This window comes from Camelus ferus, chromosome 15 (genome assembly GCF_009834535.1).
Source record: "Camelus ferus isolate YT-003-E chromosome 15, BCGSAC_Cfer_1.0, whole genome shotgun sequence".
Lineage (NCBI taxonomy): Eukaryota > Metazoa > Chordata > Mammalia > Artiodactyla > Camelidae > Camelus > Camelus ferus.
In genome coordinates, this window is record NC_045710.1 from 46,732,198 (window position 1) to 46,749,244 (window position 17,047).

The 17,047-nt window shown below is 48.0% G+C and overlaps 1 protein-coding gene across 2 annotated transcripts in view; it reads right to left on the bottom strand.

The window, feature by feature from the left end:
* Positions 1-4,689: 4,689 nt before the first annotated feature.
* Positions 4,690-17,047, bottom strand: part of SERTAD2 (SERTA domain containing 2) — a 105,536-nt gene continuing 93,178 nt past the window's right edge. For both annotated transcript variants that reach the window (XM_032497681.1, XM_032497679.1), the window contains exon 2: positions 4,690-9,934. In XM_032497681.1, the coding sequence (XP_032353572.1) occupies positions 9,013-9,930 (918 nt within the window). In that variant the 5' untranslated portion in view covers positions 9,931-9,934 and the 3' untranslated portion in view covers positions 4,690-9,012. The remainder of the gene's footprint in view (positions 9,935-17,047) is intronic.

Sequence of the window (17,047 nt, forward strand, 5' to 3'; positions counted from 1 at the left end):
TGCTTTTAGGTTGAGTATTTGGGATGGCTCCATGGGTCACAACTGACCCATGCCTAACAGCCTAGAACCTGGGGAAGGGCATTAGCGGCCCCCTTACCTGAGCCCCTTCTGCTCCCCTCAACCCTGGGAGCAGTGTGTGTGGAGGGGAGGGAGGTGCTCAGGGACAGAAAGGACAAAATGGAAGCTCTGAATGGCTTCAGCTCCTGCTGAGTCTGTTACAAAGCTCCAAGAGAAGATGTCACTTCTAGCCCCATAGCCGGCTGTTGACCCTTATTTTTCATAACTAAGTTTCTGGCTGGTTTCTTTAAGCTCGGAAGCACCAGAAGGTAATGCAGGCAGGAGTCCAGAGCCTGGGTCTACAGCCCTGCCCGGACTTCTCCGCTCAGCAGCCTCAGGGCTCTCCGTGGACAGTCAGCTTCCCCAAGGATGCTGCCCTGAGAATCAAACGAATGCTTCCTACACCACTGAGCTATACACACATGTCCAGGATGATTATCACCATGCCTGGAGCCTCTCCAGGCCCAAGGAGGCAGCACTCCCCTCGAGCGCGTGGATTGGATTGACTTCGAAAACCACCATTTCAAAAGCACTCGGCCACCTGGCACTGTTTTCGGCACTCAGCCGGGAGATAAGTGACCATAAATCCTTTTTAGAGGCAGCCTGACTGGGTAACACTAACACACAAAAAACAGTGACACGCACGTCCTCCACTGATGACATCCCAAGAAGACAAGTGTGAAAAGGTCTGTTGGTGTGTTTGGGCTCCGGCTTCCAGGCAGGCAGGCCAAGCCCCTGAGAACCCCGTGCTGGGACACATTTCCCCAGCTCGGTCCACCCCTCCCCCTTCTGTCTCCAGCCTTTCCCGGGCCTGGGCTCCTGCAGCCATTTCTTGTCACCGCTGAACAATAGGCCTTGCTAGCAGCTGGCAGCTTGGCCGCTCTGCCCGAGGAGGGAGGGAAAGAGGGAGGGGGAGGCCGCGGGTGGGCTGTGAGGCGGGGGGGGGGGGGCAGTCAGCCTGCCACAAGGGGGTTCCCAGCTCCAGGGACAATGACCGCGTGTGCACCTCCCAGCCATGCGCACGCCCCGGCATCCCAGAAGCCTGGAAGCCTGGCTCCGGAGAAGTTAGAGCAGTGGCTCTCGTCCCACCTGAGAGCTTTTGTAAAATCCCCAAGGTCTGGGGGTCCATGCCCAGAGATGCTGGCAGAGGCCCCCATGATTCTAACTTGTAGCCAAGAAGAACCACGGCCCGAAGCATGTGGCATGAAGTTAGTCCTGCCTCCTTCCTTTGCCACTGAGCCAACTGTGTCCCTGAGAGGGGAAGTGGCCAGCCTGAGGTCACACAGTGACTTCAGCCCTGTAAAAGCAGTCCCAACTCATGGTTCACTGCTGGCCCCACTGGGACATCTTCCTCTCTTGTCCCTCGGGGTAATGCCTCGGTGTGTCAGGAGGCAGCCACATCCCGGTGGAGAAGAGGAGGGGTGGGCAGCACGTCCAAGGTCAGGCAAGGGGAAAAGGTAAAGCTTGGACTGGGATGTGTGAACTTTGGGAGGCTGCTTAGCCTCTCTGAGCCTCAACAACCTCCTGTGCAAAGCGAAGATGGTAAGACAAACCTTGAAGGGCCGGGACAGAGTCCATGAGATCACGCACACAGCCACCGCCATGCGGTGCCTGGCATGCGTGAGCGCTCAGGAAGTGGTAACCCTGGGGACCATTATACCAGACTCGGTTAAGATTCCTTTCCGAGAGGAGCAAACGGACATTAAAAGCAAAGATAGAAGAGATCATAGGGACTCTGGGACCTCAGATTGCCACTCAAGCTCCCAGCAGTGTCCTCAGTAAATGCATAGCCGAGCGCCATGATGACCACGTGGCGTTAGGAAACGGTGATGCCCCCACAGAAGGTGCCTTCCACATTAGATAGGAGGTCACCACTTTGCTTAATGGCCCAAGCTCAAACCCCACACCAAGCGGAGGCCTAGATTTTGGCCTTGCTGCTGTCATGTTAGCTGGAGCTAACATTTGCGAATTTCTTTAATGCCGTAGAACTGTTTAAGTGCTTTACATGTCTGGCCTCCTTTAATCCCCGCTGTTGCATGAGATAAGTTCAGTTATTAATCTCATCTTATAAATGAGAAAGCTGAGGCACAGAGAGCTTCGGGAACTCGCCCATGGTTACAGGCCGTCAATGATGGAGCCAGGATTCAAACTCAGGCGGGCTAGTTGCAGAGCCAAGCTTTGAACCCTCTGTGCTATACTCACTCTTGCCTTAACAAGAATCACTTTCCCTCTCCGTATTTCAGCTTTCACATCTGTAAAACCAGGCCCTTGGGCCAGAAAGTCCACATCTAAGCCTCCTCCCAGGTCTTAAGAGCTCTGAAGACATCCACTCTTGTGTGACTTTTCCGACTCCTCTGCCCTCTCTGGCCCTCGCACCCCCACCTCCAGTGCTCTGTGTCCTTGGGACCCCCACCCCTGCACCTGTATGGTATTCATTTCCAGGGCTGTACGTCCCAGTCTGTGCAAGGCCCCGAGCCCAGAGACTATGGCCTGAACTCAACTATGGTCAGACACTGTCCTAAGCATTGCATGGTTTGCAAAGATCGAGGTTTAATAAGCTTTTTCTGTCACAGGCCAGAGAGCAAATATTTTAAACTTTGAGGGCCAGATGGTCTCTATGCCATTGTAGTAGGACAGTAGCCACAGACAACACACAAATCAAGGAATATGACTGTGTTCCAATAAAACTTACACAAACAGGCAGCGGGCAGGATTTGGCCCAAGAGCTGACCTCTGGCAAAGATGAACATCACAGGGTGGCTGTTCTTCAGACCAGCAGAGGGTGGCACAGGAAGCCAGGGAGCACGGCTAGCCTGAGACATGGCAGGCCTTGCTAAGTGCCTTGGCAGAGGCAGAACCCTCCGAAAGAGGAGGTGCGGAGCTCTCACGGATGGGCACTGAGCTTGGCCCTGGAGTGATGGGGAGAATTTCCACAAGCAAAACTGGGGGCACCAGCCAAGGTATGCAGTGTGCTGGCAATGGGGATGTCCAGAGGGCCGACAGGAGTGGGCCCTGGGGCCCAGACAAGACCATGCTCTATGCTTCTGTCCTGCCATAGAGAAGGACGAACTTGCATTTTTATTGCACGGTCGACATTTTCGAAGTGTTTTAGGAGTTATGGCTTTATCTTGCTCTCACAAACACAGAGAGATTGAACAAGTCCCCCAAATTCCCTAATTAACAGCAGATGCTCTTATTCCAGAGACAAACCTCTCTACTGAGCAACAGTCTCTTCGAGCTGCCTAATGAGTATCTCCACCGGGATGTGTGGACAGAGTGCAGCCTCTTCTCCCCCGTGTTTGTCTGCTAGAGCCTCCGTAACACAGTCCCACAAATGCAGTGGCTTCAACAATAGAAATTTATTGTTTTGGAGGCTAGAAGTCAGAGGCTGGGGTGTCAGCAGGGTTGGCTCCTTCTGAGGGCTGTGAGGAGGAAGTCTGGTCCATGCCACTCCCCCAGCTGGTTTGCTGGCGATCTTTGGTGTTCTTGGCACGTAGACACAGTGCCCTGGTCTGTGGCTTCTTCACATGGTGTTCTCTGTGCTCTTCTGTATCGAAACCTCCCCTTATTTGTAAGGACACTAGTCATATTGGATTAGAGCCCTCAGTAATAAGCTTATTTAAATTTGGTTCTTGCTGTAAAGCCCCCATTTCTAAATTAAGGTCACATTCTCAGGTGTTGGGGGTTAGGACTTCAACATCTCCTTTTTGGAGGACATCATTCAATCCATAACACCTCCAACACCCCCCCCCTCCACTATATCCCATTTTTGATTGAATGGAACCTTTGTATTCAGCCCTATTCCCTCACCAGCTGGCATAGTGGCCCAAAGCTGCCTGAGCAGGTGAGGTTGGATCCCACAACTCTCAAAGATGGCCCAGCTGCGAGGAGATTGTACAGGGTCCCTTCCACTGATTGGTGGACGATGGTGGGGGATGGCGGGACTGGATAAATGTGGGGCAGGAGCGGGTGGCTGCTGGAGAATGTGCAACAAATTCATAAACCACTGGAGCTGGAATGCCAGCTCTAGCATCAAGGAGGTAGAGAAAGGATCATGGCAGTTAGGAAGCAGGTGCGATATGATGGGAGACCAGGAGAGAAGAGGCCTGCATTGGGGAAGCCAAGGTAGGTTTAAGAGAGAAGGTGGCGGAATCACACCTGGGGGGAGGGGGATGAGGCCAAAGAGAGGCCCAGAGGTGAAGGATCAGCCCCGTGGGGGAAACGAGGCTGTTTTAGACTCACCGAGTGTGAGAGGACCAAGCTCAGTGGATACTTAAAACCCAGAGCTGGGGGAGAGGTAGGAGCTGGAAACAAGTTTTCAGAGTCCTGAGTGGATTAGTTCCTCTTGGGAGAGCAAGCAGGAGTGGAGGCTCAGCAGAGAGCTGCTCTCGGACCAAACCCTGGAAAAAAATAGTATTTAGAGAGTTGGGGGAGGAGGTTCGAGAAGGGCCTACGAGGCGGGGGAGAGCCAACAGGGGAAAGTGCTCCCCTCGGAGACCAAGACGGTGGGAGGGCGTCAGCAGGACCAAGCTGGGCAGAGGCCCCACCTGCAGACCGTTCCTTCACACGAGCAACCTGTGACATCCGAGCTGGCTGTGCTCCGGGCAAAAGGAAACTGCAAACACACCTCTCTCTTCTTTTAACTGTTTATTGTATAATATAAAACTACAAAAGTAAGACTGCTCATTTCCATGTACATTTAATCTGTCCAATTGTTTTAGATTACAGCCCAAACCTACATGTGAGTACAGCCACCTGGGTTCCGATGTAACGTCTGTAATATTGCATAGAAAAGGCACAGCTCTCAGGTCTGTGGGGGAAAAGGTTACACCTCCTTTTTGACAAAAGCCCTCCTCAAAAACCATGCATCCAAACATATCACTATGTACATCTTTTCCAAATCTTGGTGTTTTGCTCGTATGACCGCACTTCTCTTCCAAACTTGTGATCCCCAAAAGACGCCGAAAATTTTTATTGGCTTTGTCTGCAATAGCATTTGATCCTGGCTAATTTTCAAGAACCATTTAGACTCATTCTTAGAAGCCCTGAAAAGAAATGTACGTAAGTGGGACGCACACACCTCGCTGCAACTCGCCATTGGCAGTTACAAGAAGTTAACCATTTACAGCCAGGACAGGTTAAATATACTCTTTTCAGTTATTTTCAGAAAGCATATAAAGGTCCAATTTGGAACAGCAAGATTTTGAAATTAAGACAATTCATACAAAGGATAACAATCGCGGCACAAAGTAGAGTCTCTCTCTTCTTTCTTATGTCTGTCATTTGAGAAGGCTGCCCTGTGGATTCATAATTCATTGTTTACCACAAGGGTGGTTAATAAATGTATGCTTTAAAAATGATCTGTAAGTTGACACTTTGGCTCTTTGGAGATTATTTATCTGAGAATTTTCCTTGATTGACCTCAGGGCAGTTGGGACACTCCAAGGGGCTATGGCAATAAAGAGCACGACTGAGAAAGACACTCAGGTGGAGGTGGCTCTGGCGAGTTCTTACCCTCCGGTGTGAATGAGGGTGTCAGTGTGGTTGCCCCCTCTGTCATAAAGAGAAAGTGCGACTAAAAAAATGTTTAAAAATATCAACCCTTTGATGCTTGATTTTCTTAAAAATTTGGAGGTATTAAAACATTCCTCATCCATACCTTTTGCATATTTCAAAGAGACCCATATTAGAGAAGAGAGTACAAATGAGTGTGGACTGTGCACATGATGAAAAGATCCAGGGGTCGGGCTTGGACCCCCTTGTAATACAGATTGACATTCCTACGAGAGAATACATTCCTACCATACATTCTGCACATGTTACGATCCAGATGTTGTGAGAGCTCCACAGTAAAATAAATATATTTACACAGAAAAAAAAGGAATAAATAACTTATGAAAAAAAATCACTTCAAATTCAAAGCTCTTATTATTCTGCTCTCATCTTGTCACTTCATTGCACATAACTGTCAATAACTGTCCTCTCCGAGCCCCACCCAGCATGTCTTTCTTGTAAAGGCACCTCCAACTGCCTGCTTGACTCTGAATGCCACGGGATGTCCTTTAGAGAGGAGAAGGCACTGCTGCCGGGTGGCATCTGGAAGCCCATCCTGCCCTCAAACTGGGACTTGGAGGTCACACACAGGCTCATGTTCTTCCCTGTTGGGACATCACTTCGTAAAAATAAGACACAAAGATAACTGGAACACTTGATGGTTTTGTTCTTTTTAAAAGGGGCCACTAATTTCCCACATCTTCCTCATTCAACCTTGAAGATCTAGAATTTATGGCGAGGGCGTCCAGAGTTAAAAAGCATTTGCCTGCTGCTGGGGGAAGGGAGGTGGGGTTTGTTTTGATCCTGAAGCCCAGCCTTACAAATGCGGGAGAGCCGGAGAACCACGTGTAGGCAACACTTCGCCGTGCTTATTTGAACTGCTGCCCAACATATGGGATTTGTTAAAACACACGATTTGCTAATCCAACCGAAGTACAGTTGTTCTAAGTTACTATCAGTCAGTTTTTAACAATGGCAAATCAGCCGCCTTACCCTGTTATTGTCCGGAATAATCAACACTATTGTGCACGTCCATGTACATGTCTGTGGGCGGCATGTGGAGAGTTTGCTGGGTCCTCCAGTTCTCCAGAGTGTGGGGTCTGGGCGGACTTGTTCTCTACGGAAAAGGAAGCCCTTCAAATAGACAGGCACAGTGACATTGGAAGCATCTATGACCACCCTCACCTTATCTATATGGTCCCTGGTCCTATCAAAGGAAATGACACATCTGCAGTAGTGAGAGGCGTCCGGTGGAGGGTGCTTGCAGGAGAAGGTGCAATTTGATCGGTTTCTCACTGCACTACTGAGTTGATAATTAGCCTTGAAAAACACATTCAAGTGGGGGGAAAAAGTGAATCAGAATGAAGAAAGACTTAATCATACCATACACGAATCTTTTGCTTAGATGAGCAGTTCCTTCATCACAAATGTATTTGCTTTTCGCCATGTGCATTATAAAAACTATCTATGGCTTGTTTAAAGTGCCATTTTATAAAGCTGTCTTTTTTAATTGGCCAGAAAGACTCAATTTTATCCATGGCAAGAAGTGAGCAGAATTGGTGACTGAATATTGACAAATGACCAACAACAAAGACAACAACAACAACACAAATCCCATAATTTAAAAATTCTTAAATAAATATAAAAGTTATTCCTAAAGAAGCCATCTGCATTTCAACAATATAGGTTGTAACCAGCTAAAGTACCATTGGAAGAAAGAAAAAACTGAAACGGAAAGGCCATGAACAATTTCAGCAACAAGCATGATACATTGCAAACGTTTTAAAATTAAATATACACCACTAAGAATAAAAAGCTAGTTCTCAAGTGTCCTGGCAGGGGGTTGGGTAGATAGGGGGAGATGGCGAGGGGGAAGGAGGGGAACATGCATAGCAAGTCCTGTCTGTGTATTTGGGTAAAACAGCCTTGTAAAGTGTAGTTAAAGCAGTTGATTTCAGAAAGCAACCAGACTGGAAGCCATGACGTAATGGGACCAACTCCAGGTTCAAGAGCCATGGGTGTTACAAGAGTGCATCCCAGGCTGGGCGGAGGTGAGCCAGGCTCACGGTGGTGATCATGAAGATGCTATGTGCAGCACTTAGCAACCAAGGGAACGAAAGCTCTGGGGAAGGGAAGCTGGAAAAGATATTTGAGCAACATGATGGATGCCTTCAAGCAGGGGTTGGGGTGGGACGAAGAAGTAGCGGGTGGAGGGGTGGAGATTTTCTTCTGGACAAGCCCTAAGCATTGCAATAGGGTTTAGTTCCATGAAGAGGTTGGTTACTTCCCAAAAAATTTTGTTCGACTGTAAAATTTCAGATCATCATAAAAATTATGCCCAAAAGGAAAGATCTGGGGTTCTGTTTAAAAACAATAACAACAATTAAAAGCACAGACTTGGCATAAATACAGTGAGTACGCGGTAGCCTTCCCAGAGAGAGAGAGAGAGAGAGAGATAAAGAGAACCATCACATAAACCCCGAGCTACATGGCCACCTCCCGCCAACTGCTTAATGCGAGTTTGATGAGCAGACGTGGCTCTGGCTTTGGAAGTCACAGTGCTGGCGGGTGTTCATGCCAGGGGGTCGGTGCTTGTGAAATTTGGGTGTGACATCGCCTGGCCCTTCTTAAAGCGCTGTGTGTATATGTGTGTTTGCATTTGGGGACATCAACTGCGGATTGATTTGATCCAATTTTCTCTTTGCACCAAACACATATAAAACATTACAACTCTATAAAAGTACAAGTGCAACTTGTACATCTGAAGTTTGCAGGAACTATGTGAGCAAATCCTATCAAAATAGCTATCTCATATGTATAAACAGCATTTGTTTTTAGAAAAACAATATCATAAACTGCGGAATCTGTACAAAAATATAAAATAAATTTTGGGCAGCAGTTTCTAAACAGCCATGTAAATGCAACACTTACGAGGAGTAGTTAATGCCTCTAAAAAGGCTGAATTGCCAAGTCAACCTATACAGGGCGAAAATGCCGGAGAAGGTACTGAGATTATCTAAATAATATATATATATATTTTCTTCTTTTACCTCTTGCAATAAAACTTATAGAAAAAATAGACAAATATGCACATGCAATTTACAGCGTTTCCAACTTATTCCTTGTGCTTCACTTGAACTGTTTATTTTGTCATTCAGCATGGCGAAACTGTCTTCAAATGTGTTCTTTCCTATTCCCGGGTAGTAGGTCTCTGAGGAACCACTCAAAAAAGCATATTAAAAGTGGTCATACTGGGATGAAGGCACTCCAACTCTGCTCAAAGCAAAAACTAGTGTGATCCTTGTGTAGAATGTTCTTTTTCTCAGAAAAAGGCAAGCCAGGGTGCATGCACAGTGCGGAGAGCTGTCGGGGTGCGCGGGCGCCGCGGCGGGGCCCTGGGGCTCAGGACCCGACCAGCACCTCCATGATGTGGTCCAGCTCCGTGAGGTCCATCTTGAAAGGCTGGCTCGGGGCGACGGGCTGGCTGCTGTAGGGGGCCAGCGTCTTGAGGAGGTCGTCGGCCGACACCGGGGCCATTTTTGAGGCCGTCCCCGACGCCGACGTGCAGGGGTCAAAATCGTACATGGACGTGTCGATGTCGGCGAACAGGATGTCGTCCAGGGTCAAGTCCGTCAGGAAGCCCGTGGACGTGGTGATCTCGAAGTTGCCGGGCAGGGAGTCCATCAGCTTCGGGTCGTCGGCTCGGCCGTCCTGGGGCCCCTCGGGTCTCTGAGCGCCGGCGCCGGCCCCGCCCGAGGCCCCTTTGGCCTCCGTGGAGGTAGATGTGGGACAGAGCTCCTCGATCTCGTCCAGGGCGGAGGAGAAGCTGTCCTTTTCCGGCGGGAGGGCTGGAGGTGCGAGTCGGGCGGGGGCCGCGGGCGGCGCGGCCGGGGAAGTGCAAAAAGTGTCGTCGTCCTCGAGCAGCGAGGCCGGGGTGAGGCAGGCCTCCAGGGGCGCGGGGCTGGCGAGCTCGCAGGGCGGCGCGGCGGCGGGCTGGCCGAGCGCGGGCGGCGCCTCCCGGTAGGCGGCGCCCAGCGGGTCGGCGGGCGCGGAGGCGGCGGGGAAGCCGGGCCGCAGGCTGCCTTCCTGCTTCAGCTCCTCCTGGATCCGCCTCAACATGTTGTTGATGAGCACGGTCTTTTGCAAGCTGGGCTCGGTGAGGGGCCTGTGGTTGTAGAGTTTCATAAGGGAAATGTTGAAGATAGTCTGGCGCTGTAAGGTGTAAGACACCTTGGACGGACCGTCGGAGGGAGACACGATTTTGCCTTCCAGCCCATCTTCATGCTCATCAAACTTCCGTTTTCCTCCTTTCCCCAACATATATCTGCCAAGGAGAAAGGAAGGAGATGGAATCAATTCCACAATGATTTTCCACCGTAAAAAAGACGCTGATTCAGAGGTCAGGGCCCGGACTTGAGCTCCCTGCCCAGGGCTGGTTACAACAGATGAATTCATTGGGAAATCCACCTTTGTATGCCGGTGGAGCAATTTTTATCACTGGGTAGTCTGTTGACTGAATTTCTTGAGAAATGTGTACGACACAGACAAGTTAAACGTTACCATGGAAACCGGGATTTTGACTTTCTCCGCTGGTCTGTGCTTGCGTTTGCATGCCTATGTTACCACGCGGGTTCAACTTCCCTCCCCCAAACAGATTTATTTTTAAAGCCCAAGAAGACACAGTGCTATGACTCAAACAGATAAAGATGTCATAGATTACAGCTTTAACACACCTGAAAGGATTCAAAGAAGCAAGTTGGAGAAAGGGGATTATGGACAATTTTGGCAGAACTGCCTGAGCTTTCAAAATGCCGTTTCCTTCCTCATTTATGCATAGAGACTTTCTGCCTGTTTGGTGACATGTGGCGAAGCACTTGGGCTGTGTTAAACGACCACCGTGATTGAGCTGCCACCGCTATTCAGTCTAGATTCAAGTGGAGGAATGTGGGTTTCCCAGCCCAAGATTTTCTGTGGCTCAATTTCACTGCATACAATCATGTCTGAGTGCAAAAGGACTAATTTCAAAATAATCTGCTCTAATTAGAAGCACTGCTGTTTGGTTACTGGAGATATTTCATAACAAAATACCTACTGTGATTCCAGAGATACATCTGGATTTCAAAGAGACGACGACCTCCTATCTCAGACCTTGAGCATTCGGGAATGGGTGCAATCTGAACTCCTGCCCACCTCGCTGGACACACACAGCCTAGGCAGCCTCCTGGTGTGCTCTGGCCTTAACGAAGGCACCCGCAGCTGGAGAGTTGGTCCTTCCTCTCAGAACTTCTCCCACCTAAACAGAGCAATCACAAGTCCACCGGCCTTTGCCTCATAGACCTCACTTTCTAACCATTTCATCAAGAAAGCTGTCCTTACGTCGTTCAGACCAGGAGACACGGTTCTAAGGAAGCCAGGCCCCTGCCTGCCCCCTCACTCCTCTACAACGCTCACCCAGACACGGGTGAATGCTCTCCTCAAGGACACTCACTCTTTCGGGTGTCTTCACATATGATAAAAGTGCTTTGTAGTTATCCAGTTTTTCTTCTAAAGGCGATTTGCCTTTTACTGAATTGCCTCTTTCATTCTTTTAACTCATCCCGCATCTACGCTGTCTTGGGACCTTCTGCCAGAAAGCAGGGAGTCTGGTAGGCGAATAAAGTCTGGTCTTCAAGGGGCTGGATATCTTCTCCCACACCCCGTTATCACTTAGAAATTATGAGTCTCATCCTAGAGGAATAAGGCTAACCCTAATAAAACTTCACAGAACCTCCTTCCAAGGCTGTGTGAAAGAAGGCCATGCTGCCCTCCAGGCGGACAGACATGCAGATGGACAGAGCCTGGCACACAAGGCCCGCCTCGGGTGGCTGCCTTCATGGGCCTCAGTCTCTAGGAGAGAGGGACCAAGACAGCTGCCACCAAGGCCAGGCAGCTTGAGAATGTGTTAGCACTCATAAAGAGTGTGGAGTTGCTTGTATGAAATGCTCTCCCTCACTTTGTAAACATTAAGAAAATGGCTGTCAATCACTAGGACTGAAGACCAGTCCCCATAATTAACTGTTCTCTGAGGCAAGGAAGGTAACAACTCACTTATCTCATGCTTCACATGACAGGAACATTTCCTACTGTTTAGTGCTAAAAGTCCCATTTGTATATACATTTTTCATAGAGCATTTCCTATCTAAAGTATCTGTATCCCATTTACAGGTGAGTGTGAATCAGAAAGGAGGTGATTTCATTTCACGTTAACAAAACTTTCTACTTTATGCATTAGATGTATTATCTGAACAACTGTGTTTTGAAACATAACTGTACTCACAATTACAGCATTTGTACTTGCTTACAATTTAAGCATTTAAAAGTAACGTCCAGAAAAACTCCGTTTTTACCAAAGAGCTCACTGGATGCATTTAATTATCATATAAAGGTGTCATATGATCTATATTATGTTATAATGTGACTGTACCCAATACATCCAAATGTGTGCGAGGATACACAAATGTGTACACACACACACACATTCTCTAAAATACTGTTTCTCAAAGTGTGGTCCAGGGATGGAGCCAGTCTGTGAACATTACTGGTTCATGATGAAGTAGAGCTACTGTATTGTTTAGAAAACCTTAAGCAGATTTACGAAGTAAATGTATCTCTGTAAACCTAATTAAAAATGAGGCTTCTATTTTACATTTTTGTACTCTGATTTCATTTTCTAGTAGTTATTTTTATCATGTTTTACTAACATATTACTCTATAAAGGAGGAAAACGCAAACAACGTGGTCCTTCATTCACAGAAAGTTTGAGAAGCACTGTCCCAAAACGTAAACCAAATACACACCTCAAAACAAATTAGTTTTAAAAAAACAGGAATGAAAACAAACAAAAAACCCACAACAAAACTAAATTGGTAAGCTCGTCACTACTCTGAATTTTTACCGGTTTTCTGGAGAAGTCACACTTTGGAAAGATGATGTAGAGTTTTAGTCATCCATACAGAGCTGTCTTTTAGAGACTTGTTGCCAGAAAAAACAGGACTTTCTCAATAACTCATATTTCTCTAGAAATAATCACTAACCCACAGAACTCAAATATTCTACATATTTAAATATTTTAAAAGCACTCAGTACTACAGGCATGTAGCAGAATTCCCACAGCTGAGGGAGATCTGTGGAGATACTTTTCAGAGATTTCAACGTGAGAAGCACCTAATTTCCACTTAGAATGACCCAGCTGGTCACAGCTGTGTGATAAATCCTAATGATCTGGGGAAAGCCTGATAAGACATCTGTAATGCTGTCTGGAAGAGGGAAGGAGGAGGGACCGTGGAAGCAAAACCTGCGAGCAGGAACAGGCAGACGAATCGACTCTTGGATGCTTCTCGAATGTGTCAGTAAGGACCCACGACAGAGTGTGTCTCAAAGCAGGTTTGCCTTCATTTTTCTATTTCATTTTATGAGGCAAGACGGGCTCTACACACCCAGGGCGATTGCGAAATGCACACAATCCTGGTTTGTAATCCTAATTCTGTGTTTTTATGGAAAGGAGTGAAAGACAACATAGTAAAAATCAAATCCATATTTTTACTTAGAACTTTAAAATTAAAAAATTTTTTTTTTTAATTTAAAATTTGTAAAAAGTTTTAAGTTTCCTCCAAGTTTGCTTAATACAGTGTGGAGTCCTGTCTTCCCACTCACAGGCCTCCAGCTCCTGGAAGTGGGAGGAGGTGCCAAGGCCTCTCAAGGTGCGATGTGAACACCACCTGTTCGAACAGACACAACTCAATGCCAAGACAAGCCTCTCAAGCACCTGAGGGCAAGGCTGCCCAAAGCCTTCTCCTTGGGCCCTCTAAGAAAACAGCAGTAGCTCCTGAAGCCTTTGGAGAGGCCCGGGACCTTTTACAAGGACTCACTTGGCTGCACTTCATTAGGGGCTTCGAGGTAACAGGAGGTTAGGGGGTGTCTGCGGTCACTGCCCGAAAGGCCGCTCGGCTGTGGAACCAGACACCAGGACGGTAGCCCCTGGTTCACCGAAAGGAGGGGCTGGTGACAAGTCTGGTTCTCAGGCCACCCTCAGGATCAGCACCCCTCTCTGCCTCCACCCTGGCTTGTGAAGACCCAGGCCCAAAGCCCACGTCTCCTACCTAATCTCTCAGGCAAAGGCCCCAAAGGGACCCTGAGCTTCAGGGCTGGTAGAGACCCCCACATGGAGGAGTGAGACGGGTGCTCCCTCCCTTTTCTGCCCACCCAAAGGGGTCTAACACCAACGACAGCCACTCATATTGAACATTCATTGGCTCTTACTTACTATAAGGTTTGAGATAAAACACCCTCCCTCTCCAATAAACTTGTTAGGAACAAACTCCTAGCATTTTGATTTTCTAAAACATAAATTTTGGCAAGCATTGACTGTAGCAATCTCAAGTTTTGAAAACAGAGAACAAAACTCACGGGGAGCAATATAAATGAACACTTCCCTGCCGGGAGTCTTCCAGGAAGTTTAATGCTGAATAAAACTCTCTGATACCAAACCTGGCTTTCAACTGTGCAGCTTTCATTAGGAAGGACCCTGCCCTCAAAAGCTACAATCTGCCTGGGCAGATGATCAAAATATGTCACTAGGAGAGTCCTCAGAAGAGAAGGAACCAGAGCAACAGGAGAAGATATTACCTGACTACCTGGGGGTTTGCAATTTCAGATTCTGAATGACTCCCACAGTCAGGAGTCTGAGAGACTGAGAAACTGGTACAGACTGGGGTGATCAGCGGAGACTCCTGGAGACAGGATTTGAGGTTTATATTTAAGGCGGGGCTGTCTGTTCATGTCTGGTCTCCCACCCCAAACAGGAAGCCCTATGAGAGCACAGACTGTTTCGTCCAACTCCGTATCCTCAGGATAATGCAGCCAGTCCCTGATGCACAGAAGAGGCTCCAGAAATCGTTGCTGAATAAACAGTCAATGGAAAGAATGAGAAAAGATTGGAGGGACAGCTGGAGGACTGTAAAACAAAGACAGAGGTGTGTGTCTTTGGCCCTGGGTGTGAACTGGGCCCGAGAAGGAGGGTATGCCCAAGGGGAGGGCTGAATGGACCTCAGAGGGGACAGCTGTACAGGGCAGGCCCTGGGGCACAGAGAGGGGACAGGGATGCTCTGGTCAGAAAGCTCTGTGAATGCCTCTTTCAGTCTTTCATTCTCAGACTTGGGCAAGCCTCAGACTCACTGAGGGGGCTTGCTAACACAGAACGCTGCCCTCCACCAGCCCAGATTCCCATTCAGTAGGTCTGCTATGGGGCCTGAGAACCTGCATTTCCAACGAGTTTCCAGGTCTTACTGGTTTGGGAAGGTCACTTTGAGAACCATGGCTTCCTTTTTCCCTCAGCAGGCTATTTCATGTTTAAACCTGAGAATGTCTTTACTCAATTTAACTTGAGTTCGAAGGACTTCCCTATTTGTGCCTAAGCAAGTAAGAAGAAAAGGAATAAATAGCGTTTTTGTGCTGGCAACTGACATTAAAAAACAAAGATTCTATGCAGAATAAAGTTGTCTTCAGCTCAATTTTAATGATGAAACAGCTTCTCAGACTGATACATCTGGTCCCACTGGCTCACTGGGGCCCAGATTCTTCTTGGTGTGATCTCAGAGTGAATGGCAGTGAGGCCTTATGCCAAAGTCCAAAGAGAAATGGAAATAGTACCTATGTGTTAAAAAGGAACATTCCACAGTTTTTATATTTTTAAAGCATTAAGGGAAAAAATGCAAACATTAAAAAAAGCAATCAAAAAAGTTTTCATATACTCACTGTTTTTTAAGTATTTAAAAGCTATGCCTTAAGATTTTTTAAATCACTCTCCTTTAATGTTATTTGAACTGTCAAAATAAATGTTATTTTAAAATAAGAGTGTTATATCACGGGGGAGTGGGTATAGCTCAGTGCTTAGCATGCACGAGGTCCTGGGGTCAATCCCCAGCACTCCCATTAAAAAAATAGTAATACATTTAAGAAAAAAGAATATTAAATCTACTTTGGGCAAATCACCACTTCTGCCATCCCCACTAACAACAACAAAACCCATTGCTTTAACTTGCAGCCCTCTGGGGCCAGTAGTGCTTCCTAGGGGCCCAGAGCCTGATGGCTGACTGACAGGCCCCTGTGGGCAACATCACCACTGGGGCTAGTGACAGACCCGAACCAAGAGCCCTCCGGCCTCAGCCCCCAACACAAGCTGGCTTTCTGGCTCAGTGTGGATCAAAAAGAGGCACGGAAGACTGCACACCATGCTTTAACTCAACTCATCCCAAACAACAGTCATTACTCCAAACAGAAGGAAAACCCTCCATTTCATCCTATACAGTGTCCAAGGGGACTACTGGCACAAAAGGTGTTTAAAAGAAGGTCATTAGTCCCAATTTCTGAAGGGAGAAGATGATGGGGGAAGGTGTGACTGACCGCAGGATCAAAAAGGCAGCTAAGAGGGGAGGTGGGAGGCCTGAACACTGGGGAGGGTGTGGAAATGGCTCCCAGCTCAGCACCGTCCAGGTGGAAGGAGGCTCGTCCACACAGAGGCCGGTGGCTGGGGGACTCCGGAAGTCACTGCTCTGAAACACGCAAAGCCCGATGGTCCGCATACTGTGTCCACATTCAAGAGCCTGTTCCAATTTCCTTTTGGACTACCAGAAATCATGTGTTCCCTCCTCTCAGGAGTGCAGCAGGCTTCACGATGAAGTGACAGGTTGTCTCCACAGTCAGTTAACAAGGCAGAGCTGAGCCCTGGCATCTGCCCCTGGGCAAGCGTAGTTACTAGTGAGGCCCTTGGCTCTTGGGGAGCTGGTCACGGCCTACTTCCTCACCTCAGTGCCGAAGACCTTGGTGCCTGCTTTGGGTTAAGTCACTGGCCTGCACACTGGGGACCTGTGAGCATTTCTGTATGCCTGCTTCACCAGTTAACAGCTCTCCAGTTAAAGACTCCTCATCCAGTGGGGAGCTCTAAGAAGCCATGTCCCTCATCTCCTCAACTGTGCCGTCCTGTGTGACCACTGGTGACCACTGGTTGCTGTAAAGTCCAGAAGTGCTCACACTGACACTAAAAATCATAAAAGCGAGGCACCTACAGTAATGCCAACAGTTCAGAATGACGGTTTTTCCTCATGGATCTACCCAGTTTGGAGGAAAAAAGAAGCTCAGACAAGACGTGTGATGAGTGTCTTCAAACAGGCTAGCAGGGCTGTTTCCTCACTGACAACCTGTGCAGCCAAACCCAAAGTCCTTTAAGTGGAAACATATTCTTTCAGTTTCTTTTGGGGGCAGTGGAAGAAGAAAGAAAAGAGTGTCCCTGGCAAAATTACGGAATGTGTGACAGCCTTCTGAGATCAGGAGAGGCTGGCCCGAAAAGCTGGTGAGACCCTTCGGAAACACACGCTTCTCACATCTCTCCTCACCCTGTACC